General features: G+C 40.2%; 2 protein-coding genes across 7 annotated transcripts; one reads left to right on the top strand and one right to left on the bottom strand.

The window, feature by feature from the left end:
- The first annotated feature begins 1,369 nt into the window (after positions 1-1,369).
- Positions 1,370-12,488, top strand: Mettl5 (methyltransferase 5, N6-adenosine). Of its 4 annotated transcripts, XM_085680988.2 has the most exons (8): positions 1,732-2,067; positions 3,533-3,616; positions 4,911-5,025; positions 5,457-5,638; positions 6,641-6,723; positions 10,086-10,137; positions 11,919-11,968; positions 12,385-12,488. In XM_085680988.2, exons 1-8 carry the CDS (start codon positions 1,959-1,961, stop codon positions 12,421-12,423), a joined length of 714 nt encoding a protein of 237 aa, XP_085537114.1. In that variant the 5' UTR covers positions 1,732-1,958; the 3' UTR covers positions 12,424-12,488. The 4 variants fall into 4 exon arrangements, with proteins under 4 accessions (XP_087756165.1, XP_085537115.1, XP_085537114.1 ...); XM_087900039.1 differs by lacking the exons at positions 1,732-2,067; positions 3,533-3,616 and adding an exon at positions 1,370-1,506; XM_085680989.2 differs by lacking the exon at positions 10,086-10,137 and having other exon boundaries at positions 1,729-2,067.
- Positions 12,187-25,891, bottom strand: Ssb (small RNA binding exonuclease protection factor La). Of its 3 annotated transcripts, none has more exons than XM_085680986.2 (12): positions 25,744-25,891; positions 23,381-23,472; positions 19,230-19,333; positions 18,866-19,040; positions 18,218-18,325; positions 18,043-18,143; positions 15,975-16,046; positions 15,315-15,354; positions 13,796-13,936; positions 13,116-13,305; positions 12,868-13,005; positions 12,187-12,577 (listed from the first exon to the last, which is right to left on the bottom strand). In XM_085680986.2, the coding sequence occupies exons 2-12, from the start codon at positions 23,444-23,446 to the stop codon at positions 12,489-12,491; spliced, it is 1,224 nt and encodes a 407-aa protein (XP_085537112.1). In that variant the 5' UTR covers positions 23,447-23,472; positions 25,744-25,891; the 3' UTR covers positions 12,187-12,488. The 3 variants fall into 3 exon arrangements, with proteins under 3 accessions (XP_085537112.1, XP_048281665.1, XP_087756164.1); XM_048425708.2 differs by lacking the exon at positions 25,744-25,891 and adding an exon at positions 21,778-21,845; XM_087900038.1 differs by lacking the exons at positions 23,381-23,472; positions 25,744-25,891 and adding an exon at positions 21,629-21,649.
- Positions 25,892-26,782: the final 891 nt, after the last annotated feature.

Here is a 26,782-nt window from a genome sequence, read left to right as displayed (position 1 = left end):
CTAATTGTTTCTTTCAGTGTTTGTGTTGTTGGGATTATATTTAGAAAGTGGTTCCCTGTGCCAATGCGTTCAAGTGTACTTCCCACTTTCTCTTCTATAAGGTTCAGTGTGGCTGGCTTTATGTTGAGGTCTTTGATCCATTTGGACTTGAATTTTGTGCATGGTGATAGATATGGGTCTATTTTCATTCTTCTACATGTTGATATCCAGTTATGCCAGCACCACTTGTTAAATATGCCTTCTTTTTTCATTTGATATTTTTTGCTTCTTTGTCAAAAATCAGGTGTTCGAATGTGGATTGATATCGGGATCTTCTATTCTGTTCCATTGGTCGTCCTGTCTGTTCTTATGCCAATACCAGGCTGTTTTCAGTGCTGTAACCCTGTAGTAGAGTTTGAAGTCCCATTGTGATACCTCCAAAAGTTCTTTTACTGTACAGGATTGTTTTGGCTATCCTGGGTTTTTTGCTTTTCCATATGAAGTTGAGTACCATTCTTTCAAGGACTTTGAAGAATTTTGCTGGAATTTTGATGGGCATTGCGTTGAATCTGTTATAATTATTTTTTTAAATCGGCTGTTACTGTGCCTACTTCTTAAACTTCATTTTTCCCCAAATCCACAACTTCTGTTCCCAGTTTAACAAGTTCTATCACTTTTCTCTCATTTGATACCACAACCATATTCTTTATTGTGTGTGTAGCCCTGGGTGGCCTGGAGCTCTCTATGTTAACCAGGCTGGCTGGTCTTGAACTCACAGAGATCCTCCTGGGACTAAAATGTATGTATGCTACCCATGCAGACATATTTCTTTTCTTTTTTAAAATATGTATACAGTGTTCTGCCTACATGACAAAGGGGGCACCAGATAACATTATAGATGGTTATGAGCCACCATGTGGTTTGTGGGAATTGAACTCAGGACCTCTTAAAGAACCGTCAATGCTCTTAACCTCTGAGCCATCTCTCCAGCCCCATAATCTTTCTTTTAAACTCCCTTTTGACTTTTCTTTTCTTCTAGTTTCACTGGCATCACTAACTGCGATGCGGGGCTGAAGAGATGACTCATAGGTTAAGAGCATGGGCTGCTCTTCCAGGGGTCCTGAGTTCAATTCCCAGCAACCATCTATAATGAGATTTGGTGCCCTCTTCTGGCATGCAGGCATACATGTAGGCAAAAGACTATACATAATAAATAAGTCAAAAAAAAAAAGAAGAAAAAGAAAGAAAAGAAGAAACACGATGCTTCAGAAAGAGGGGCACGAAGGGAAGGATGGATGGAGGGAGGGAGAGAGGGAGGGAGGGTGGGCGGAAGGAAAGAAGGAAGGAAGGAAGAAAGGAAGGAAGGAAGGAAGGAAGGAAGGAAGGAAGGAAGGAAGGAAGGAAGGAAGGAAGGAAGACGGAACCTTAGAAGAGGGATGGGAAGTTAAAGCCGAGCTTTCGAATGGAGGACTTCGAAGTGGGTGTGGATCACTACTTTCTAAAAGTTGGGAGAAACCCAGAGAAAAGGTAACATTAGTCTTTATCGCTGTCAATTCTTTCTCTCAAGCTTTGGACGGCTATAGGTACTCAAGACAAAGTTGGCGTTCCCGGGGTCCGTCTCGACTGGTTTGTGACGGGACACGATGGCCGCTTCTTCCGACGTCTCCCAAGCGGACCAAAATGTACTCGAGTGCTAGGCGGAACCCCCGCGCCTGGCGGAGGTTGCCGCTCGGCGCCAGTAGCGTGTGCACGTGCGCATTGGCGCTTCCGGCGCTGCGAGGAGGGCCCGCGAGGATCGTAGTTTGCTTCGTCGTGCTATCCTGCATCCCAGAGCAGCGATCTCGGCGAGATCTGTGGGATTCCCTCTGCATCCTCAATAGTCTGCCCGCTCCCGGCCTGCACCACTAGAGAGGTCCGGGTTAGGTAGATTTCCCTGCAGATCCTGTGCTAACCCTGGGAGCCCAAACTAAAATAAAAACATGAAGAAGTTGAGGCTTAAGGAACTAGAGAGTCGCCTGCAGGAAGTGGATGGATTCGAGAATCCCAAGTTACTCCTAGAACAGTACCCCACCAGGCCACACATTGCAGGTAGGGCAGCTGGTTCATCGGACTCTCTTCTGGGTTTATTCCTGTCCAGTCCATGATGAAAATAAGTAGTGATTTGGATCTAATGATGTTCTTGAGAAACCCCACACCTTTGAGTAGGAAAAGGATTTCTGTGCTGTGTCTCTCTGCCCTACTAAAAACCAGAGTTGCATACATGCTTGTGTATTGAGGATGCGTTTTCATTTTTCACAAATTGCCTCTTGCATGATGCCAAAGATTGATACCGAGAGCGTAGAAGAGAATACAGGAGAATCCATTCATATGTAGCACCTGTTACGTAGTAGCAGGGAATACATCAAAATTCCTTTGGTTGGGGCAATCTTTTTCAATTCCAAAATAGCTATTTGTAAGCTGCCAATAAAACTCGTGGGGGAATACATGTGTTTAACCCTAAAATATTGTCGTAGTTGCAACCAAAGATTTGCATTAATCTGTGTTCAGATGTTATCATTGTTACGTATTTAGTGTGTGTATGTTCATGTGTCTTGTGTGTGGAGGGATATTTTCCTCAATTGCTCTCCGTAAGTTTTTTGAGTCGGGGTTATACTGTACTTAGAGCTTACCTATTCGCCTAAAAAGGCTTACCAGCAAGCCTCAGAGATCGTCCTGTCCCGACTCCCAGCGCTGGGTTTATAATTATGCAGCACCGCACCTGGCCTTTTACATAACTGCTGCGGATCTGAATTCAGGTTCTAATGCTTGCAGAGTAAGTGCGGTACAGACTGAGCTTGTCACCTACCAAGCAAGTCTCTGGCTTTCTCAGTGTAACTTCTTACAGCCTTCTGGTTGTAGGATTTTGTCATGAAATCTAATCTTATCTCCACCACCCCCACCACCCCCCCCCCCCCCCCCCCCCCCCCCCCCGAGGCAGGGTTTCCCTGTAGCTTTGGAGTCTGTCCTGGAACTCACTCTGTAGATCAGGCTGGCCTTGAGTTCACAGAGATCTGCCTACCTGTCTCCTGAGTGCTAAGATTTTAGGATTAAAGGCTTGTACCACCACCGCCTTATCACCTTTTTTTTTTTTTTTTTTTCCTAGACAGGGTTTCTCTGTGTAACAACAGTCTTTGCTGTCCTGGAACTAGCTCTTGTAGACCAGGTTGTCCTCGAACTCAGAGATCCACCTGCCTCTGCCTCTCTAGTGCTGAGATTAAAGGTGTAAAGGTATGTGCCACCATCGCCCAGAGAAATCTAATTTTTAAGAGGCCAGGTATGGTGAAACATACAATAATCCCAGCACTTGGGAGTCAGAGGCAGGTAGATCTCTGTGAGTTCAAGATCAGCCAGGCCAGCTAGTGTTATGTAAATGAGACCTTGTCCCAAAGTAAATATAAATCAGTTCTTTCACACCTAGTTCGTAATGCACATGAGTTTCAAAATACCTGCAACAGTAATCAAGTGTCTCATAGTTGGTTTTAATTTTTTTTTTCTTTTTTTTTGGTGCTGGTAGCAGTGGCTAGTTCTGAAGATCAGCCTGGTCTACAGATCACAAAGATCCGCTTGCCTCTGCCTCCCTTTAATCCCGGGATTAAAGGCATGTATCACCACCATCCGGTATTTGTTTTAAATAAATGTCTGGATCCTCAGATAATAGTAATAGCTAGCAACCCTTGAGTTCTGATATACACAAGGAAAAATTGATGGTATTATTCATGTTTAATATAATGTACTTTTGAGAGTCTTGTTTTTGAGAACTGTATGTAATCTCCGCTACTTCTGCCCTGACCATTTGTTCTGTTATCAGGTCTGTTCTAGATTATGAGTATGTGCATCTACTGACATTACCTCTAAGTTCAGGTGGAGAGATGGCTCAGCAGTTAGGAGCTCTACCTGCTCTTCTAGAGAACCTGGGTTCAGTTCAGCACCCACATGGAGGCTCATAACTATCTGTAACTCCAATCCCAGGAGGTAGCCAGTATCCTCCTCTGGCCTGTATGGGCACCAGATGCCTGGTGTACATCCATGCAGGCAAAACAACAAATTTAAAAAAAAAATCTCTAAGTATATTGTGGATGTAGAAGTTTGAGATGCCTATATTCTTGTGATAAACATACTACAAATAAATTCTGTGCCCTTTGTTTATTGGGGGGTTGCACAAGTCTCTGCCCTCGATCAGTTCCGAGGAGAACTTCTGGCAGTTGGTCATTTATTTCCATCCACCAGGTGGATCTTGGAGATTGAATTTGGGTTGTTAGGCTTCGCAGCAAGTACTTTTACCCACTGAGAGCCATGTTGCCAGCCCCAAATCAGTAAAATTTCAAAATAGTTTTGAAGACATAATACAGGGTTACTAAACTTATTTTACCAAGAATGATAGACTTAATCATTCATAAAAATATCTCAGCATCAAAGGAAAAACTGCACTGTATCTATGTAGAGCAGATATTTTAAACATATTTTTCAGTCTTGGCATTGTCAGCAAAAGCTTCACATAATCCTGTAGTATTTGGGAACCAATGGTGTATATTACCTTCCTTTGTGATGCTTCTTCCTAAATACCAAACTTTATTTATTTATTTTTTTTGGTTTTTCGAGACAGGGTTTCTCTATAGCTTTTGGAGCCTGTCCTGAAACTAGCTCTTGTAGACCAGGCTGGCCTTGAACTCAACGATTCGCCTGCCTCTGCCTCCCAAGTGCTGGAATTAGTGTGCTACGCTGCCACCACTGCCCAGCCCAAACTATTACATTTTATCTTTAAACAATCTAGAGCTATATGTTGGGGAAAGACAGATTATTTTAGAGCCCTTTATTTGCATTAGATTTTAGTAGTAAGCTTGTTAATTAATTCACTAATGTTGGCCTGTTTTTTTTTTTTGTTTTGTTTTTAGCATGCATGCTATATACAATCCATAATACATATGATGACATTGAAAATAAAGTGGTTGCAGATCTAGGATGTGGTTGTGGAGTACTTAGCATCGGGGCTGTGATGTTAGGGGCAGGGTAAGTGATAATTTTTTTCTATTTGGATATGGTGTGGCTTCAGTAAATGTATATAGGATCAACTGCACTATATATTCATAGGACTCTGGGTAAGATGAGGGGAGTAATAATTTGATACAGAATACATTTTGAGTAGGTTAAAGATCAAAACTTTACTTTTAAGAAAGATATCAAGTCAGATTGTGGTGGCGCAGGTATTTAATCCCAGCCCTTGGGATGCAGAATAGGCGGATCTCTCTGAGTTCGAGGTCAGCTTGGTCTACAGAGTGAGTTCCAGGACAGCCAGGACTACACAAAGAAACCCTGTTCGAAAAACAAAACAAAACCCCTTTTGTTAATTGGGTTGAAAACTTCATGGTAAAATAAGTACCGTTTAAAAAAAAAAAAACAAAACTAGGAACCTGTAAGTTGCCTTTTTTTTTTTTAAATAGGTTGTGTGTTGGATTTGACATAGACGAAGATGCACTGGAAATATTTACTAGGAATGTGGAAGAGTTTGAGTTAACAAACATTGATATGATTCAGTGTGATGTGTGCTCATTATGTAACAAAATGTCCAAAGTATTTGATACCGTAATTATGAATCCTCCCTTTGGAACCAAAAATAACAAAGGTTAGTAAAAGTAGAGTATATTTGAATATTTATAGAGTAGTGATCTGGGTTAAGTGATTTTTTATTACTACTGTTTATTAAATTAACCACTTTATACTTATGAAAATTCATATTTGATGTTCAATTGGAAAATTTCATCTTTATTTTCAAATTTGTGTTAATGTATTCTTATTTCTGATTAATAACTGAAAGATTTGACTAGCCCCCATGCTTATAAAACTTTAAAAACATTTTTCTTTTGGAAACTGGATTTTTTGTTGTTGGTGGTGGTGGTGGTGAGACAAGCAGGGACTAAAACGGGGCTCTTACATGCCGAGAACATGTTCTCTATCACCAAGCTGAACATTCAGCTTCTAAAACTTGTTATTAATGCCTGTGGGTTTCAAAGCATGCACACAGGGACTTGCTGTGGTTATTTTTGTGTGTACTGTGGCAGGCCAGAAGTTGCAGTTCAACTCACACCACCACCATTAGACCACGGCCTCCATTCCCGTCTGCCACTTAGAATATTAAAATTTACATTAATCCTATTTTTTTCTAGCCAAACAGCCTATGGTTTCATCAGATTTTATTTTAAAGATTTGAGACAGGGTCTTACTGACTGGCTTCAAATTCCCTCCTTTGCCTTTGAGTCCTTGAAATTGAAGGTGTGTGCCACCACGCCCAGCTTAAGATTTTATTTAATTTTGGGTATAGGTGTTTTGCGTGCATGTCTGCGTCACATTGTGCAGTGCCCCAAAAGGCAAGGACATTGGTCCTCTGGAACTGCAGTTAGTTATGAGTCACTCTGTGGTGCAGGGACTCGAACTTGGGTCCTCTGGAAGAGCAGCACTGAGCTGTCTCTTCAGCCCATATGGTTTTTTGTACGCCTTTTGAATAAATATGAAGTAGGTATTTTAGAGTTTGGAAAGAATACTACTATTCTTTTAATCCTATTCATTTATTCTACTCTGCTAAGAAATACATAATATAAATAGGAATTCTCTTTTTTATTCTTCACAGGTACAGATATGGCTTTTCTGAAGACTGCTTTGGGAATGGCAAGAACAGCAGTATATTCTTTACACAAATCCTCAACTAGAGAAGTAAGCTTAAATCATAACAATATTGTTACTTTTAGCCAGGTAATGGTAGCACACACCTTTAATCACAGTACTTGGGAAGCAGAGGCAGGCAAATCTCTGAGTTCCAGACAGCCAGGGCTACACAAAATAAAAAACCTTATCACAAAAAAAAAACACAATACGTGTGTGTGTGTGTGTGTGTGTGAGAGAGAGAGAGAGAGAGAGAACATATTTTAAGAGTTTGGGGTTTTTTGTTTTGTTTTTCAAGACAGCCTTTCTCTGTGTAACAGTCATGACTAGCATAGACTAGGCTGGCCTCGAACTCAGAGATCCCCTGCCTCTACCTCCCAAGTGCTGGGATTAAAGGTGTGCACCACCACTAATGTTTTTTTATTTGGATGTAGATCTATTTTCAAATGTGTGTGAGCATGCATGTGCCAGGACACACATATGGAGGTCAGAGATCAACCTTCAAGAATCACTTCTCTTCACCCTGGGAAGTTTGGTCCCACCTCAGGGACCAAACTCAGACCCATCAGGCTTGGCAGCAAGTGGTCTTTACTCACTGAGCCATCCACTGGCCCAAGGTTGATTTTTAAAAACATGGCCTAGCTGGGCGGTGGTGGCTCACTCCTTTAATCCCAGCACTTGAAAAGCAGGTATTCTGGTCAAGGCACTTGGGCTTCAGTACATCTATACCATACGACCCTGTATTCTTAAAAATGATAGGCTAAAGCCGGGCAGAGGCAGTCAGATCTCCGTGAGTTCAAGGCCAGACTGGTCTAGAAGAGCTAGTTCCAGGACAGGCTCCAAAGCTACAGTGAAACCCTGTCTCGAAAAACCAAAAATAAGAGATGACAGGCTATATTTTGTATACTTTTCTGGATTAAATGAGTTAATATTTATGAAACACTTAGGTTCATGTCTAGCACATTTTGAAGTATGTCTGTTTGGCATAGTTAATTGATAATTGTTACGTACTATTCTTACCTGAAATAGTATATATACATTTGTGTTTTTAGATTTTATGTGGGTGAGTGTTTTGCCTGTAAGTCTGAGCAAACCATGTGTGCTTGGGCCCAAAGAAACCGGTAGGAGGCATCAGATCTCCTCAACTGGAGTTACAGATAGTTGTGATCTGTCAACTGTGTTGGGAATTTAACCCAGGTCTTCTTAGGAACAGCAAATACTCTGGGCTCTTTTTCTACCATCCTTGTCTTCACCCACACCTGCCTCAAAAAGAACAAATGAGAAAGAAACCAAGTATCAACCTGATCTCTACATGTCATGCTCAAACACAGGTATACATACGTACACACACACACACAGAGCAAAACTCGGGTCAGAGGAATACATTTGGGGTATATGGTAATCTAATAACCCTTGTGAAAATTTAAGATTACTTGCTGATACATGCCTATATTCCCAGCACTTGGGAGGTGGATGCAGGAGAATGATAAATTTAAGATCATCTTTAATTACAAAAGGCTAGGCTTGCACACACTAGACCATTTTTTACAAAGCTTGGATTTAAGCCCCATCACAGCATAAACCCAATTTGTGGGTACACCCCTCTAATTCCAGCATTCAAGTAGTAAATGCAGGAGGAGAAACTCAAGGTCCTCTGCTTCATTAGGAGTTTCAAGGCAAACCGAGATACATTAAGACCCTGTCTCAAAAAATGTAACTAGGCCAACAAAATGACTCATCCAGTAACGGTGCTTGCCAGCAAGCCTGTCAACCTAAATTCTACCCCTGTATTGTGTATTTTGTTGTGATACAATGTCCTGACAAAAAGCTAGAGGAGAAAGGGCTTATTTTAGCTCCTAATTCCAAGTTTCGGTTTATCATAGCAGAGAAGTCAAGTGAGGAACTTCAAGTAGTTAAGAGTCAGGAGCAGAAGGAAAAAATACATGCCAAGCTTATTGGCACACATAATAGTTCAGGATCCAAACTCAGGGAATGGTACTGCCCAAAATGGACTTGGTCTTTCCTCTTAATTAACATAATGAAAACAACCCTCTGGGAGCTTCCAAGACAACTCAAGAGGTTAAGAACACTTTTTTTTTTTTCCAGAGGAATTTAAATGAAATGAAATTTATGTCCTGGCAATGCTGAAGCATGCACGGGCAGCCTATATAGATGGTTTTTGCTTAACCTGTCCATATTGGGTTTCATGGTCTAAGTTGCTGAGGATGACTGACCAGGGCTCTTCCTCAAAGGACCCAGATTCAATTCCTAGCACCCATGATGGCTCTCAACCACCCACAACTCCAGTTCCAGGGAATCTGATGCTTTCTTCTGACCTAGAGCACCAAGAATACACATGCTGCAGACATACACAAGGGCAAAAGACTAAAATCACTAAACCAAAAACAGACAAACAAAAAAACATTACCAACAGGCAAACAATCTCGATAATCCTGCACTGACATTGTTTTCCAAGGTATTTTAGAGTGTATCAAACTGACAATGAAAATCAATCATCATTGGGTTGGAGATGTGACTGTGACTCAATTGTTAAGGAGTACCTGCTACATTTGCAGAGAATCTGAGTTCAGCTCACAACAGTCTGTACTCCACCTCCAGGGAATTTGATGACTCTGGCCTCTGAATACACCTGCACTCAACATTCATATATCCACACACACCCAAATACCTAAAAATTGTGAAGGGGCTAGAGAGATGGGTTCGTGGTTAACAGCACTAGTTGCTTTTGCAGAGGACCTGTGTTCAGTTCCTAATACTCACATAATGTATCTGCTGCTGTATAGGAACACTGTTTAAACTACTTCCTTCTGATCAGATAACACTGTTCAACAGAGTCTGGAGGTGGTGGCACATGCCTTTAATCCCACTCGGGAGGCAGAGGCAAGTGAATCTGAGTTTGAGGCCAGCCTGGTCTATAAGAGCTAGTTCCAGGACTGGCACCAAAAGCTACAAAGAAATTTTGTCTCGAAAAAAAAAAACAAACAAATAAATAAAACAGACAACAGACGAGAAAAATGAGGTAGGTCCAGAATGAATACTTTAGCTAGGGCTACTTTAGTTAGGTACTAAGTAGTAGGACTGAAATCCCAAAGGCCGTGGCTCCAGACTATGCTTTTCTCTTCCATCCTGCCACTGGATGGCATGTTGACCCAGAACTGCTATTCACTAATGAAATAAAGCTACACTGTGTATGTTATGAATTTTGATGGATTTTTTGGTTAATTACATAATTTGGTTCAGATGCTAAGCAGCGAGGCCACTTTGTTCCTAGCTTTTAAAAGTGTACATATAATTAAAATTTGAGTCTAATTTTACTGAAAATTTTAAAGTTTTAATGTTCAGCATTAGATCAGATCTAAACATCAACTCATGAAAATATTATTTGTCTTTAGCATATTCAAAAGAAAGCTGCAGAATGGAAAGTCAAGATAGAAATTATTGCAGGTAAGCTTTATCTCAACCTTAACTGTTTTTTGTCAAGACAGGGTTTCTCTCTGTTGATCAGACTGTCCTGGAACTCAGAGATCTATCCACCTGTCTCCCTAGTGCTGGTATTAAAAGGTGTGAGCCATCAGCTGGCTACAATCTTACTTAAAAGGCCAACAGGCCAGCCTAATTATTGGAGACAGGGTTTCTCTGTAGCTTTGGAGTCTATCCTGCAACTCCTCTGTAGCCTAAATTTTTAAAGTACTAAAAAAAAAATCATGGAATGGTACCCAATTCAGTAGTAGCTTGGAAATGCACTAAACACACTAAACATTTACAAAGATCTGCCTGTGCTTCTTCCTATTTATGCATTTTCTAAACAAAAAATTAATGGCACCTAGGTATTCAGTCATCCAGGCCCTGACAGAAGATTACTATCATCAGTGAGTGAAAACATGGACCTGGACATGGTAGGACTGCTGTGAAGTCCACTATCTGTAAATGCCAGTGATTTATTTTTGATACATAGCTCAACACCAACCTTTCCTTTTCTGGTGGGAATATAAACATCCACAATATAAGAAGAGATGCCTTTTTTTTTCCATTTTACTAAGTTAAGTTTGCCCACAACACAACAGGAAAACCATTAGAAAACAGAAGTCATCCAGTAATTTTGAGAAACTTGAAATAAACAAGACTGGCTTGTGGTAGTGTGCTTCCTTAGCACACACAAGCGAAAACAGGGGAAATTAAATGTGCAATAAAAGGAACATTTTTATTTGTTTGGAAGCATGGTTTCTCTGCGTTTTTCTTTCTCTCCTTCCCTCCCTCCCTAACTACCTGTAGGTGTCTAAGAACTCACAAAGCCTACTAGATTAGGCCTTGTCTGCCTCTGTTTCCCAGTCCTGAGAGTAAATGCACATGCCATCATGCCTAGCCATAGTTTGCCATGAATTGGTCCTATGATGTTAAAGGATCTACCCAAATTCTTCATAAAGACATGTCTGTCTTCCTATTATATTAAGTGTTGTCACAGAACTCAGTACAGAGCAGTTTATATTAGTCCCAACCGTATACTAATCCAGACCTTTGAGTGGTCTTCACATCATCAGCTTTAACAACCCTGGAGCTACACAAACAACAAGATTCCCAGATGACTTGGTCACATATTATAAAGAGCTATGGCCTGTAAGCTATATCCTTATATAGTTATGTCTAATTACATTAGAAATTACAAAAGATACTACTGGTCAATGGTGAAAGTATAGAGAATTTATGTTATAAATTAGAAAGGGCTGGGGTAGTAGTGGCACACGCTTTAATCCCAGCACTTAGTAGGCAGATGCAGGTGGATCTCTGTTGAGTTCAAGGCCAGCTTGGTCTACGAGGCAAGTTCCAGGACAGCTAGGACTGTTACACAGAGAAACCCTGTCTCAAAAATCAAAAAATAAATACATAAATAAATTAGGAAGGAATGTGAAAAATGGACCTTCATTTTGTTAGTGGAAAAAATAACTAGGACTATCCATTATTAAAACATGGACAGGCAATTTTTGAAGCATGAATATCATATTATCAGCTATAGATACATCTGATTTTCATAGAACTCCCCCCCCATGCTTGTGAATTCTTTTAACTAATCTCCATAACCTCAAATTTTGACATGTGATCAAAACAGCAGAAACACTATGCACAACTTGACATGTAAGTATTCAAGGGTATGTCCAAAGTGATGGATGTAAAATGTTATGCATACCAGCACCTAATACTTTAAAGGTGATGTTTGGCTTGTTTTACAGAGCTTCGATATGACCTGCCAGCACTATACAACTTTCATAAAAAGAAATCAGTAAGTTTCCCAATTTTGACCCAATTTTGAATATGTTCAGAATTCAAAAGCTTTGCAATATCACTTTTCACTCACAGCAAGTTGCATGGGTTAAACAGAAAGCCAGCTAGCCTGAGATTGGACAAATTAACTGTTGTCAAAGCAGTCAACATTCTAGTTGAAGTTCTTTGTGAAAAAATTTAAGAGGAAAAAAAAAAGAAAAAAAGTAAACGGTTGGCTATTTTTATACAGCATATATTTTACAAGTTTGTACTAATACATTCTCATATTACAAAGGCAATTAAGAGGAAGAATCTTCCTTTTCATATTTGAATCATCCAAACACAAACAGAACTATACATTTTAAAAAACTTTCATTTAGGTAACAACAACAACAAAAAAGACAAGTAAAACAAATTTTTTTTCCTTTTATACAGGTGGACATTGAAGTGGACCTAATTCGCTTTTCTTTTTAAAAGCTTCTGAAGACAAAAAGCAGCTTAAAATCTAACTAAGATGAATAAAAACACTGCTTACTAAACTACTTGTCTCTGGCGCCATTCTCTCTTTTCTTATGCTTTGATGCAGGCTCTTCTCTGTCTCTTCCATCTCTTGCTCTTTTCATTGGTCCTATACAAACACAAAGAACTCGTTAAATTCAATGTAAGCACTTGCTGTATTAATGTTTGCTACAATTACTAATAATAGCTTCCTTTAAAAATATTAGCAACTTCTCCTCAGGGAGAAAAGGCTTTTCCTTGAGTATAGACTTTCTGACCTTTATAGTTATCTTTTAGCCAACCTCGCAATTGTGCAATAGCACAAAGGAGGAAGACGGCACTAAATGAAAAATATCACTTACACAGAGAGATAGTGTCTTATCAAGTACAGACATCATACACAGAGGACTCGAGACTTACCTGAACCACGTCGATGATGGTGATGATAGTCATCATCATCGAATCTTGTTCTCCTGCCATGAAACTGTCCTCTTCCTTTGGGTCCCCCAGCATAAGGAGGTCTGTTTCCTCTTCCTTTTCCTTTAATAAATCTGCGGCCTGTAGAAACACAATTGAGAACTTAGTCAATTTTAAGCGTGTTGAAAACTAAGATTTTTCTCAAGCAAAGATGAGGTAAAATAACCAATTATTAATAAAAAAATAATGACCTCCTTTCGACTTCCATTTGTTTAGTGATTCTTGCTGATCATCCATGATTTTTTTCATCGCTTCCTTTTCCGCATGTCCTTCTAGTATTTTCCAAGTCACCTTTTTGTTCCTTAATTGTAAGTTACCATTATTTGCACTCCTGGCTTTCTCAAGTGCTTCCTTAGCTTTCTCTTTAAAGAGAATTATTCCCTACACAAAAAGAAAAGAAAAATGAATGTTTCACTCTTCAGTTTGTAGTCAGACAAATTTCTTTATTCAAAGCTATTTCCCAAACCCAGCATATCTATTATTGCTATTTCCAATGCGTCTTACTATATATTAGGAAGGAATGCTTTAAAAGTAAACTTCAGTCTCCAATATACCAAGTTTATATGCCCCCTTCCCCCACCTAAAAGAATTTTTTTTTTCTGGCTCATTATGCCTTCTATAAACCTTGTTGTAAGGTCAGCACACTACCCATCTGACATGGAAAAAAAAGATACCACATCTCGTAAAAAGACTTAAAGATAAAAGTAAATGACTAAGTAGAAACTATTTTAATTAACATGTTTTATTGATTACTTTTTCATTAAACACATTTTTTAAAAAAGACTGTTTCCTAGTAATTTTTATCTTCTAAGAGATAACATTCTATAGACTTTTAAATGAATTGCTAATAAGGATAGAGATGTTCACAAACCTCTTTTGCTCCTCTGACAAAGTCAACCCATTTTATTTCACCGTGATTTGAGAAAAGGATGTGTAAATCTTCTCTACAGGTCTGGTCATCCAAGTCACCTGAAAACTTCAGTAAGCACCCCATCTTTCCTTCTAGAGGTCGCTATAAAAATAATACAAGGCCATCAAAAGGTTTCCTTGAGAGCAACCTCACCAAAATGACTCACATCATTCTATACCTACATAAGGAAAAGAGAAGTCAGTGCTATTTTAATGCAGTTTAACTGTATTTTTCTCTGCTCTCCTGTTTTACAATGGTTTTATTTTATTTAGTTTCTCCTATAGGTGAGTTTATAGCTATCTGTTGATAAGTAATGATCTCAGACAATATTATCTGTCTATCACTGATGTAATGACACTGGTAGAATCACTTAGCCATTCTCTAAGAAGTCCTCAAACATGGCTAGAGGCATAAGCGGTGTATCTGGTATGGGCACCATGGGGACTGCCAGTCCATTCCCAACATCTCCCCCACCCGCTACCACACACACAAAAGTTCTCATACTCTAAAAACTCATTCTAGGGGGCTGGAGAAGGAACACTCCCCACTCCTCCAGTCTACCCAAATTGAGTTACCAGTTCAGATAGTTCACAATCACCTGTAACTTCGGCACCCTTTTCTGCCCACTCCAGGAACCTGCACACATACTGCAAACATTCCCAAGTATACACACAAATAAAAAACAGCCTTAATAAGTATTCTCAGAGGAGGAGCCAGAGGGACTTGAGTTCACTTTCTCACACCCACACTGTACCTCACATATGTAACTAACTTTTGAGGATTGGACACCCTCTTCTAGTCTCCAAGGGTACCTAACACACACAAAATTACACATATGGCTCATCAGGTCCCACAGAGACTGAAACAACAACCAGGGAGTCTACATGGGAATGACCTAGGCACTCTGCATATATGTTACTGTTGTGTAGCTTGGTCCTCTTGTGGGACTCCTAATAGTGGGAACAAGGGTTGTCTCAGATTCTTTTACAGAACTTGGGACCATACTCCTCATACTGGGTTGCTTTGACCAACCTTAAAACATGGGGAGATGCTTAATTTTACTGCAACTTGATATGCTTGTTTTGCTGATACTCATGGGAGACTTACCTTTCCTAAACAGAAAGGAAGGAGTTGACTGGGAAGTAGGAACACAGGGGTCATACGGGGAGGGACTGGGAGGAGGGAGGAGAAACTGCAGATGGGATGTAAAATAAATAAATATATTTATTTAAAAAATAAAATAGAAAAAATACTTAAACATGGTAAGGATTTATCTCTAGATAAATAAAATATAAAGGACCAGCAGATAAAGGTGCTTGCTGCCAAGCCTAACAACCTGGGTGCAATCCCTGGGATCCATATGGGAAAGGAAAGAACTAACAAGCTGTCCTCTGATCTCCACACAACTACAGACAGACAGACACCAACTTCAAAACGACATTCTAACTTAAATTCTCATGTATTAGGTATCAATACTTACTGTTTCAGCACTTCCTGACTTGTGTCTTCCTTCATGTTCTCTAAAAATAAATGTGTTGTGATTATAATATGTTTAAGCTTAACTAAGTAAAAATTCTAATAACCCCAATCACCATTACCACAACCAATTAATCATCAAAAATCAAAGCAATCCTCAGACTTTTTTGATCATACAACACCAGCAATATATGGCTTCCAGGTTATTAAGATATCTTTTCTTCTTCTTTTTTTTTTTTTTTTTGATTTTCGAGACAGGGTTTCTCAGTAGCTATGGAGCCAGTCCTGGAACTCACTCTGTAGACCAGGCAGGCCTCAAACTCACAGAGTTCACCTGTCTGTTTCTGTCTCCTGAGTGTTGGGATTAAAAGAGTGTGCCACCATGGCCTGATTAAAATGTAACTTTGTCTTTTTTCCTTTGGTTTTTCGAGACAGTTTCTCTGTAGCTTGTCCTGGAACTCAGAGATCCACCTGTCTCTGTCTCCCTAGTGCTGAGATTAAAGGAGTGCGCCACCACCGCCCTCAAGGTATTTTAAGACTAACATTTCACTACCAATAAAGACAAACCCATTTCAAAGCTCATCATCAGCTTACCCCAGAACCACTAGCTACACCTGTCAAAGCATTAAGAAATTCAAATGTGTCACATGAATTAAATACTTACTGTTTAGCTTTTAATTTAGCTTCCACTTTGCTCTGCTTTCTTTCTTCATTTTTCTTTGCAAAGTAATCTTCCCTGAAAAACACAAAACACAGACTAAGCTAACAAAGACAAAAATTACTTTAAGTTCTTTTTTTTTTTTTTGAGCCAAGGTTTCTCTGTGTAGCCCTGGCTTTCCTGGAACCCACTCTGTAGACCAGACTGGCCTTGAACTCAAGAGATCTGCCTGCTTCTGCCTCTCAAGGGGTAGGCCTAAAGGCATGTGCCATAGCCCAGCTGAAAATTACTTTGAGTACTTGAAACCCTAGCTCCACAAAGACTATCATACACTTTTTTTTCCCTTGTGATTTTTAAGTCAAGGTCTCACTGTTTATCATACATTGGCTGGGAATTTCCCATGTAGCCCAGGGCTCAAACAAACAATCCTCCTGCCTGAGCCTTTACAGAGATGGGAATACAGATGTGTACTACTGTGGAGAGCTGCGTGGAGCCGCACCTTAAAAATGGTGCTGGCTTCCACCTCCCGCTATCCCGAAAGCAGGTGTTCTTCTTGGTAAACAATACCATATTTGGCTAAGGCCAGGCTCATGCGTTGATCGCGATGATTGTAAGCTGCTTGCTTGAATGGACCTATGGACAATGCCCACATGGCAATCCAGCATTGGCGGCCCAGGCCTACTTAAGGGCTGGGAGGGGCTTGCAAGAAGAGCTCCGGTGTTGCGTCTTCCTTGCTGGTCGAGATGGACGCGACATACTACCACACCCAGAAATTACATACATTTTCTGTCATCTAATCACCTAAAAACTCATGCTACAGAGGTCATGCACATGCATTTTACTAAGTACACATACTATAAAACTTAGCATCAAATAATAGGCTGTATAATACAAAGAAGTATATAACTGTCCTACGATTAACTTTATGAAAATGGTCTAGTTCAACAATTTTTTGCCACAGGCTCATTATGCAGCCCATGCCAGCCCAAACTCTTGCCTTAGCCTCCCACCTGTGACTACAGGAGTACTGGCATTACAGGCATCCACCACCATGCCTAGCCATCCCTTGTGGGTATTGCATGTATGGAGGACAAAAGTGTCTTCTACTATCAATCCCCACCTTACCTTTTGAGACCCCACATGAGTCTCACTAGAACCAGAGAAGCAAATGGCCACTAAGTTTCAACAATGGCCTGTCTCTACCACTCCACCACCCTGGGCCTTCTGCTTGCAGACTGGCACTTTAGTGATCACACCATCTCCACAGTCCTAACCTCATTTTTTTTTAAAGAATTTATTTATTATGTATACAGTGTTCTGCCTGCATGTGTCCTTGCAGGCCAGAAGAGGGTATAAGATCTCTTTAGAGATGGTTGTGAGCCACATGGTTGCTAGGAATTGAACTCAGGATTCTCTGGAAGAACAGCCAATGTTCTTAGCTGCTAAGTCATCTCTCCAGACCCCCAAGCCTCACTTTTTTTAAGGAAAAAAAAAATTTATTCAGGACACAGAGACAGCCAGATCTATGAGTTCGAGGTCAGTCTTGTCTACAGAACCTACAGAACAAGTTCCAAGACAGCCAGAGCTACAGAGTTTAATCCTAAGGACCCATACACAGATAGAAAGAGAAATCAACTCCCCCATGTTGTCTTCTGACCTCCACAAATGTGCCACGGCATGATTGTAAACAATAAAGCTGGAAGCCAAGGGTATGGCTCCGCAGGTAAAAACACTTGGTGCACAAAACTGATGACCTGAGTTTAATCATTGGACTCCATGTAAGGCAGAAGGAGAGAAGCGACTAGAGAGCTGTCCTTTGACCTCCACATGCACACTATGGAACACGTATACCTACACCATACACACCTCAACTCACTAACAATACAAAAGCTGAAAAAAGGTCTTAAAAACCACTTTAATGTTCCCAAAATACTATTATAATTACCACCAAACACAACTTCCAGAGCATACTGAAAATAATATTAATTGTACAGAGGATGCTGCTGTTTATACCTTACTCACAGTATCAATTCCAAATAATAATGTGGCCTGAGAGATAAGCAAAAAAACTTACTTAAAGAGTATTAACAGGCTTGTGTCTTTGTACTTCTGACCAGGGGTATCCACAAAGTTCTTTGCAGACTGAATACTATCAAACACAGCAAATATTGACCCCTATAAAACGACAGAAAAAGATTTTCTTTAAAGTGATATTTTTCAACTAGAAAGTCTATATCAAATAATCATACCTTAAATGTTTTGTGCAATGTTCGTCTCATCTGAATATTCAGTATTTGACCTTTATCATCTAGCCATTCTTTTATGTCATCCAGGGTTGCATCAGTTGGGAAGCCTTTCTGTGAGAAGTGGAAAAAAAGTACAATGATTCCTGGGTAACAACTCTCCCTACAATAAAATTATTCTGTTTTGAAGTGAAGCCAGAAATCTAAGTGTCGAACTTTCTGTTCCTTAATTAATTAATTAATTCTGTTCCCTAATTAATTTATAATTTAGCAACCTTATTCTCTAGTGCAGTAATATGATTCACCTGAGATTTGTTCCAAAATAATCAGTTGGAGCAAAGACAAAACATTATTGTATGTTAAGAACTGAAGTTTGGCAATAGTACATTACACTATTCAGTCTACTTCCTTGTGTTTAAAGCTTTCTATGTATTTAGAAATTTATGAATGAAATTAACCAATGAAAATTACTGTAGAACTCAGCTATTAACAGGACAGGGTTTAACATATATAAATTAACAATGATAAAGTTTAGAAGTACACTTGCAAAAACACAGTAATAGGCCGAACATGTCCTGAGCCTTTATCCTTATTCACTCCATATATGTTCCTTCTAAATAAAAGTAATATGAAATGCACTGAAGATCCACTTACAATATAAACAGATCTGTTTTTTACATCATTCTTATACTCATCCGTCACTTCAGGAAGGGGTCTGCTTGGAGATCTTCTGATTTTAGTTTTGTCTGCACTCACTTCCATAAGTTTTGCCTTAGATTTGCCCAGTGCTTGAACAATTACATTAAAGTCTGTTGTCAGTCGGTTTAGCCTAAAGAGTACACATATAAAAACATTATAAAAGCAAATATAGTAGTAGCTATCAACAGCAAACTTAATGACTCTTTGAAGACTTTTGGGTTTAATTAGCCCCCAAACTAACATAGTTCAATGATAGCACATGACCAAGTTCCTGGGTTTGATCTCCAGAAATGGGAATAAACCAATAAAAAGGTCTTACCTGTTGAATTTTATCATTGTGTCCAAAGGTACCCAGCCTTCATCCAATTTGATCTGTTCCTTTAAAAACTTGTCTCGTGGCAAATTGAAGTCTCCAAAATAATACTGTGAGTAATTATAATGTATTTCAGATGTTAAGAGTACTGTATAATGCTGAGTTCAATCAAATTTTTTTTGAAAACTATTTTTTATACTATCAAGTTCTATTCTTTAAAAATGTATGTTAGAACTTAAGGGACCATAATAGAAACATTTTTTCCTAAATAAACTATTAACAAAATATATACATATAACACATATCAAGAGAAAACTAAAATGCTAATGAACCAGTATAATAGATGTGTTACTAGAATAGAAAGTCTCAAATATAATTAAAGATCTAATAAAAAAAGCATTTCTTTCAGGTTGGAGCTATAGTCCAGTGGTTAAGAAAGAAGTGGTTCCAGAAGACCCCAGGATCAATTCCCAGCAGCTAACAACTGTCTGTAACTCTAAGATCTGGCATGCTCACATAAATATACACGCAGGCAAAACATCAATGCACATAAAAGTAAATAAATTATTAAAAAAAACAAAAATCCTTTCTTTTCCAGTCAATATGGAAAAAAGATTAAGAACTTGGGTTCAATTCCCAGACTAAAAGAGGGGGGAGGGGCGTGTGACTACTTGGAATGTCAAAAGCAACATGAATGAAAAAGGTAAACATTTATTAAGATTCTTGTCAGGCAGCAGTAACACACACCTTTAATCCCACTTTAAGCCCAGCACTCTGGAGGCAGAGGCAGGGGGATCCCTGACTTGGTAGCCAACCTGGTCTACAGAGCAATTTCCAGGACAGTCAAGGCTACAAAGAGAAACCCTGTCTCAAAAAACAAAACAAAACAAAAATCTGATAAATTAAAAGAGAACTCAGATGTAGTGGTTTATGTCCATCTCAGATTTAGCAATCTGAGGCAGAATATCCCTGAAGTTCTAATTTAATAGATCCACCTGCATCTACTTTTCAAGGAGCTGGGATTAAAAATATGTACCACCATATCTAGTCACTCTTAAAAATTATATAACACATAGCACAAACACAAAAAAGTCACTGGATAGTGGTGGCATATGCCTTAATTCCCAGCCCTTAGGCTGCAAAGGCAGGGGCATCCCTAACTTGGTGGCCAACCTGGTCTACAGAGCAATTTCCAGGACAGTCAAGGCTACAAAGAGAAACCCTGTATCAAAACAACAAAACCCGGGGGCTGGAGATATGGCTCAGTGGTTAAGAGCACTAACAGCTCTTCTAGAGGACCGGGTTTCAATTCCCAGCACCCACATGGCAGCTCACAACTGTCTGAAGATCCAGTTGCAGGGGATCTGACACATTCACAACAACGTACATAAAATAGTTAAATAAACCATAAAAATATTTAAAAAAAAACACAAAAGAAGTTTAGCATTACTCATTAAAATCTAAACTAAAATGCCTTTAATTTCAGTGTAGGAAAGTAGAAATAGGTGGAATGAGTTTGGAACTAGACTGCTCTAAGAAGAAAATTTCAGGCCAGCACAGACTAACTACTACACAATGAGAGACTGTCTCAAAAATTAAACTAGAATAAAATGTACATAGTTTTTGTCAATGTAGTGCCTCCTAGGAATTCCATCTTAAACCAACAGAGGAGCTAGAGAGATGTCTTAGTGCTTAAGAGTGCTTGCTGCTCTTCCAGGGCCTGAGTTAGGGTCCCAGCACCTTAGTCAACTGGCTCAGGATGGAATGTAACTCCAGCTCCAGGGGATTTGACACCTCTGACCTGAGGACCATGTACCCATATGCAGACACACACATCATTTAAAAAAAGAAAAGTGGTGGTGCAAACCTTTAAGCCTTTAATCTCAGCAATTGAGAAGCAGAGGCAAACAATCTCTGTCTCAAAAGCAAAACAAACAAAGCTGGATGTGGTGCTCATGCTCTTAATCTTGGCACTTGAGGGGCAGAGGTAGGATGATGATCTCTACGAGTTTGAGGCCAGTCTGGTCTACACAATGATTTCCCAGGACAGCCAGGGATATATAGTGAGACCCTGCTCAGAAACAAAGAGGAGGAGGAAAAAGGAAAGTGGGCAGTAGGCCTGTTTACTAAGATCTATATAAAGAATATCCACCATAGAACTGTTGCAGTTAAAAGATTCTGTACATTAGAGAAGATGAATGGATTATTAATGGTGTATTATTGATGACACAAAACTTTACTCCCTAAAAACATGTCATGTTTGGTGGAGGAGGGGAAAAATTAAGTTATGTACCATTCTAGTTGGGGATATTTGGGAAACCTCTGTCTCTAGGGAATTTTACTGTGAATTTCACGTTACCCTTAAAAATAAAGTCTCCCCCCCTTAAAAAAACAAACAAACAAACATTATTTTAGGGGCTGAAGAGATTGAAGAGATGAACTTCAAGGTTAAGAGCACTGAATGATCTCCCACAGGACCCAAGTTCCATAGCCAGTATCCACATGGGGGCTCATAACCATCTATAACTCTAGTCCTAGGTGATCCAATGCCTACTTCTGGCTTCCATGGGCTCCAGGCATGCACATGACACAGAGACATACATCAAACACCTATAAAATAAACTAAAAATAAAAACATTATTTTGAATATGAAGTGTAAAAAATTTTTAACCCTGATTATCTTTTCTCTAACACTTTTGTTATTGTTCTAAGCATTAAACAGAGCAAATATCACTGCCTCTGTAATTAAAAACAAACAGCAGGAGCTGGAGAGATGGCTTAGTGGCTAAGAGCACTGTCTGCTGTTCCAGAGGACCTTGGTTTAATTCTCAACACACGATAGCTCATTAACTGTCTGTAAATCCCATTCCAGGGAATCTCAGACCCTTGCACAGACACACATGCAGGCTACACACCAATGCACATAATATAAAAATAATTTTAAAAAAACAGCTAAGAGATGCAAAACAAAAACACAAAAAACCCCAATAATTTTGTAGCATGAGCACAATTAATGGACATTTCCTATACAGCCATTATTGTTACTGACAACACTTCAATCTAAACGTCATGCCTAAATTTGAAATGCTAACAACTTGGAGAATACATACTTCGCTAAAGTTACACTAGCTTTCTGAAAAGAACTGTACCTTACCATGAAATGTTATGCTAGCTTTTATTTAAATTAGGCACTAGATCAATTTTTCACATCATATTACAAGTATTACCGCCTTTTATATATTTTTAAATTAATTTATTTATTTGTTTATAAAAATTTCCACTTCCTCCCCTCCTCCCCATACCCTCCCATTCCCCCTCCTCCCTCTCCTCCTCCCTCTCCAGTCCTAAGAGCAGTCAGGCCTTTTATATTTTATAGACTTGGGAACTGAAATGGAGAAATGGCTATATGAGACCCCACGTCTCAAAAATTAAGCAACACTAGTCTGTAGTGTTACCTTTGGAATGTCTGTAATTCTTTTTTTTTTTAAATTGTTTTTGTTCCAACATAATATCTTTATTGATTATCTGGGAATTTCACCTCATGCACCCTGATCACACATACTTCCCAATCCTTCCAGGCCTGACTCTCACCCTTATGACATCCCCCTACCCACCCAAAATAGGAAAAAAGCCCAGTTTGTGTTACCCATATACTAACTAGAGCACAAACTCCTAGTTGCCAGCCTCTAAAGTAAACTGAGTCCTTGCCCACCTGCACCCCTGCCAGAAGCCATCAACTGTAAAGAGCTATACTTCAGTATCCTTATCACACTCTTTCCTTCCTTCCTTCCTTCCTTTTGGTTTTTGTTTTGAGACAGGGTTTATCTGTGTAACAGCCCAGGCTGGTCTTGAACTCAGAGATCCGCCTGCCTCTGCCTCACAAGTACTTATCACAATTTTTAAGAGTTCTCTTTAGCTTTCTGTCTAGGCTATTTCTTTTCTTTTTGGGGGGATGGAGGGGAGGCTTTCATTCTCGAGTCTCCTAATTTGGCCCCAATAATATGAATATGTTTACATTAACTTCAAGAACCAAAGCTAAGCCAAACGTTTGAATAAGTCCACATATGGACATTGGAAGTTTTGTTTTTCATCTTAAAGCCCCACATTTCTTTTGAAGGAACATATAATTTTGCAATTTAAAAACACAAGAATCCTACCTCAATTTGATGACAGATTTTGGCCTCCAGAGCAGCCATTTTTTCATTATCTCCATTTTCAGCCATTGTGGCTATCTGTAAAATTTCTCACACTGGAAGAAAAAGATTATTATTTTTATATAAAATAGCCAAGACAAGAAAGAGAAGGATTAAAAACCACTCTTTTATTAAATTTCAAGAATTTCTAATTTTACAGGTTGTTTCCTATGAATTCCCATGTATCCCAAATAAGCAACACCTTGTATTATGGATGGAAAAATTCAAGGTCAACAACCTGCTATTCCTTTCAGTAAATCACACTTCCCATTCTATTTTGTTATCTTTCTTCCCCAACAATAGTAAATTTAATTGTGAATAAAGGAATGTATATCCTACTCAATGAAAGAACAAAATCATAATCATGATAAACAATTATAATGCTGTGTGATACAAACTCTACAAGTAATTTTGGTTTAACGGAACATTAAGGAAAATATTTATAAAAAATAGTTTACAAAAAAATCCTTATTTTAGTGAAAAACATCAGGTTGGATGGAGTGATGGATCTCATTTCTGCTTTGTTGCTGATTACTAGGCAGAGGCTTTCTTTTACTGGGATTATCTATATTGTTGGAAGTCATTTAATGGAGAAAAAAATCTCAAGATGTGGGGTCTGTGTGAGTCAGTGTAAGCATATGGTCCATCTTCATTTGAAACATGTGATTGCCTTACGTTTCACAAATACATGTTTGTTCTTATAGTTTCCAATTAATCAAAAAAGATTTAATTTTTTATTGTTTTTACTGAGCTACGTATTTTTCTCCACTCCCCTCCCCCCCACACCCCTTTTACCCTCTCCCATGATCCCCACACTCCCAATTTATTCAGGAGATCTTGTCTTTTTCTACTTCCCATGTAGATTAGATCAACGTATGTCTCTTATAGTGTCCTCATTGTTGTCTAGGTTCTCTGTGAACTGTAGGCTGGTTTTTCTTTGCTTTATGTCTAAAAGCCACTTATGACTGAGTACATAAGATATTTGTCTTTCTGGGTCTGGGTTACCTCACTCTTTTTTTGTTATCTTAATGAAGTTGGTAACGCAAGCTTCAGAGAGAAAAACTACTCACTTAACCACTTCTCAACCACATCTAGCTTTAAAAAGATCAGAATTACAGTCTGTCGACATTGTCCTATCGCTCTCAATACTATTTGTTTGGCACAGTTGGCATTTCTTTTCAAATTAGTCACAGCTGACTTACCAAAACTCATTACTGGCAAAAATGAAAAAAAAAATGGTCAAAAGCAAAAGTTATGGTAGTTAGATACTATATAACTGAATATAAGAAAAATGGGAACTTGAGAGCATAGGTACACAAAAACTTTAAACTGGGGTGCCTAACACACGAACACATTGGTTTTAACTCTATAGTCGGCTTCCTGTTTCGCGGCCTGACAGCAATCCTGGAATATGAGAGTGTGATGCTGGTTTGCTAGAAATCACAAACCGGATATTCCGACTTACTAGCTTTCAGCGCTCTGCTCCATAAACCACCCAGCTGTACTGCACTACACTGCACGAGCTCATCAAGACTCTCCGCAGTCGTGGGATAGAGCGACGAGTTGCTCTTGGTGTATTAGCAGAACGGCTCAGAAAGCTGGCTTATAACATGGAGACCACTGAAGGTCCTGCAAGGGGAACCCTACACGGTACATATCCCATTTCAGACTTCACGGCCTCAGGAACCGGTTTGTCTCCCACCATCACTACACAGAGACCTAAGTTCCTGTGCGAAGCAATGACAAAAACGACCTAGTTAGCTCCTGCAAGACTTCTGGGGCCTAACCAATTTTGGAACTGTTTTACAGATACTTCCAAAGAATTTCACACAGGAGCAGCTTTGAAGGGGGGGGGGGGTGAATGGCAATTAAAAAAAATCAAAAAAACAAAAACACTCAAGACAGCACCGCTGGGAACGTAATTGCGGCCCCCACTTCTTTGGCCTCTTTTTCCCCCAGTTGGTCACCACAGACCCCTGCAGCGTTTAACCCGCAGCGGCCATCCCGGGGACTTAAAGGAAGCTCCGGAACATCCGCCTTCGGCCGAAAGGACGCCCTAAGGATGGGGCAGGCCTCTACCCGGAGGCCCCGCGAGAGCCGCGTCCTCCCACACCGGCCCGCCCGGGCCCCCGCCACGTGGGAAGCCCGGGGCGCCCGCATCTGCGGCCGGGGCCCGCTCCGCGGCCTCACCGAGGCCCGCGCCCCCTCGGGCCGCAGTCCGGCACACCGCCACGGGCCGCGGGCCGCGGGCCGCGCGCTACAGGAAGGCGAGGCCCGCGCGGAAAACAACCCTGGGGGGCCGTCTCCTTAGCCTCCGAGAAGCTTACCTCAAAGACGCCGACCCAAACAGACTCCACGGCTTCAAGAACAACGACGGAAGCGTCTCGACTTCCGAGCGCCCGCGGGCCAGCCAAACGCGCTTAAAGATGGGGGCTCTCCCGGCAGGCCTTGCGGGCGGGTGGGCGTGGCCGCGGGCGCGCTCGGCCGGTGCGACCCTCTGCGCGTGCGCCACAGCGGCGGCCTCCCACAATCCTTAGAGTTCCGCCCTCTGGTCGAGAAATTGTTAAATCGCCGGGCCGAATGTTAGGGCGGGGGAATAGTAGGAAGTCTGTTCGTGGAGCTCTTTGTGTTTAGTGTTTCTGAACGTTGTGTTCGAGACTTTGTGTAGTGTTTGACTTTTCTTTTTCAATTTTTTTTTGGTTGTTGTTTTTGCGAGACAGGGTTTCCCTGTGTAACCTGGCTGTCCTGGACTGTGCTCTTGTAGACCAGGCTGGTCTCGAACTCAGATCCACCGGCCTCCGCCTCCACCCAAGTACTGGGATCAAAAGCGTGTGCCTCCACGCTGGCTCTTTTCAGTAATTTTTATATATTTAAGTTGCATCGTGTTGTTCTGAAAAAAACATAGAGTTGCTTGGTTTCTGACAGGGTCTCTCTCTCAGAAGCACAAACCGGCCTGTAATATAAAATCCCGCTTTAGTGCAAGGTGCTGAGACCACAGCTGTCACCTGGTTCTTGTTCCTCCTGCTGCTGCTGGGTTTAATTTGGGTTTGAGTCAGAGCCTCAGTGAGTAACCCAGGCTGATCCTAAACTATGCTTCTGCCTCCTGCCACCCTAGTACAAACAAAACAACTTTTAAAAATAGTTTTATGGAAGCCAGGAATTAAAACAAAACAAAACAAAAAAACCAGTGGAACCATTTAGAATGGTTCAAGAGATTTCACGCTTGAATCGTGCCTGTATTCATCCGCTTGCTGCGAACTGTGTCCTTGGCAAATTATTCAATTTCTCTGTCCCTCAAGATAAAGTAAGGTCATCTAGTACAGAAGCCTTTGTTTTTGCTGGATCCCTTCCCTCGTGGTACAATTT

This window comes from Myodes glareolus, chromosome 21 (genome assembly GCF_982192425.1).
Source record: "Myodes glareolus chromosome 21, mMyoGla1.1, whole genome shotgun sequence".
Lineage (NCBI taxonomy): Eukaryota > Metazoa > Chordata > Mammalia > Rodentia > Cricetidae > Myodes > Myodes glareolus.
The sequence above is the reverse complement of the archived record's forward strand: the minus strand, read 5'-3'. Positions and strand labels throughout refer to the sequence as shown.

Bases quoted from the DNA above. Each gene is read 5' to 3' on its own strand.
- Mettl5 (XM_085680988.2), top strand. From the start codon at position 1,959: ATGAAGAAGTTGAGGCTTAAGGAACTAGAGAGTCGCCTGCAGGAAGTG. The intron at 5,639-6,640 runs GTTAGTAAAAGT...TATTCTTCACAG, and splicing joins TGGAACCAAAAATAACAAAG to GTACAGATATGGCTTTTCTG. The intron at 11,969-12,384 runs GTAAGTTTCCCA...CCTTTTATACAG, and splicing joins ACTTTCATAAAAAGAAATCA to GTGGACATTGAAGTGGACCT.
- Ssb (XM_085680986.2), bottom strand. From the start codon at position 23,446: ATGGCTGAAAATGGAGATAATGAAAAAATGGCTGCTCTGGAGGCCAAA. The intron at 19,041-19,229 runs GTAAGACCTTTT...TGTACTCTTTAG, and splicing joins ACAATGATAAAATTCAACAG to GCTAAACCGACTGACAACAG. The intron at 13,306-13,795 runs GTTTGTGAACAT...CTTTTTGTGTAG, and splicing joins TTGTCAGAGGAGCAAAAGAG to GGAATAATTCTCTTTAAAGA.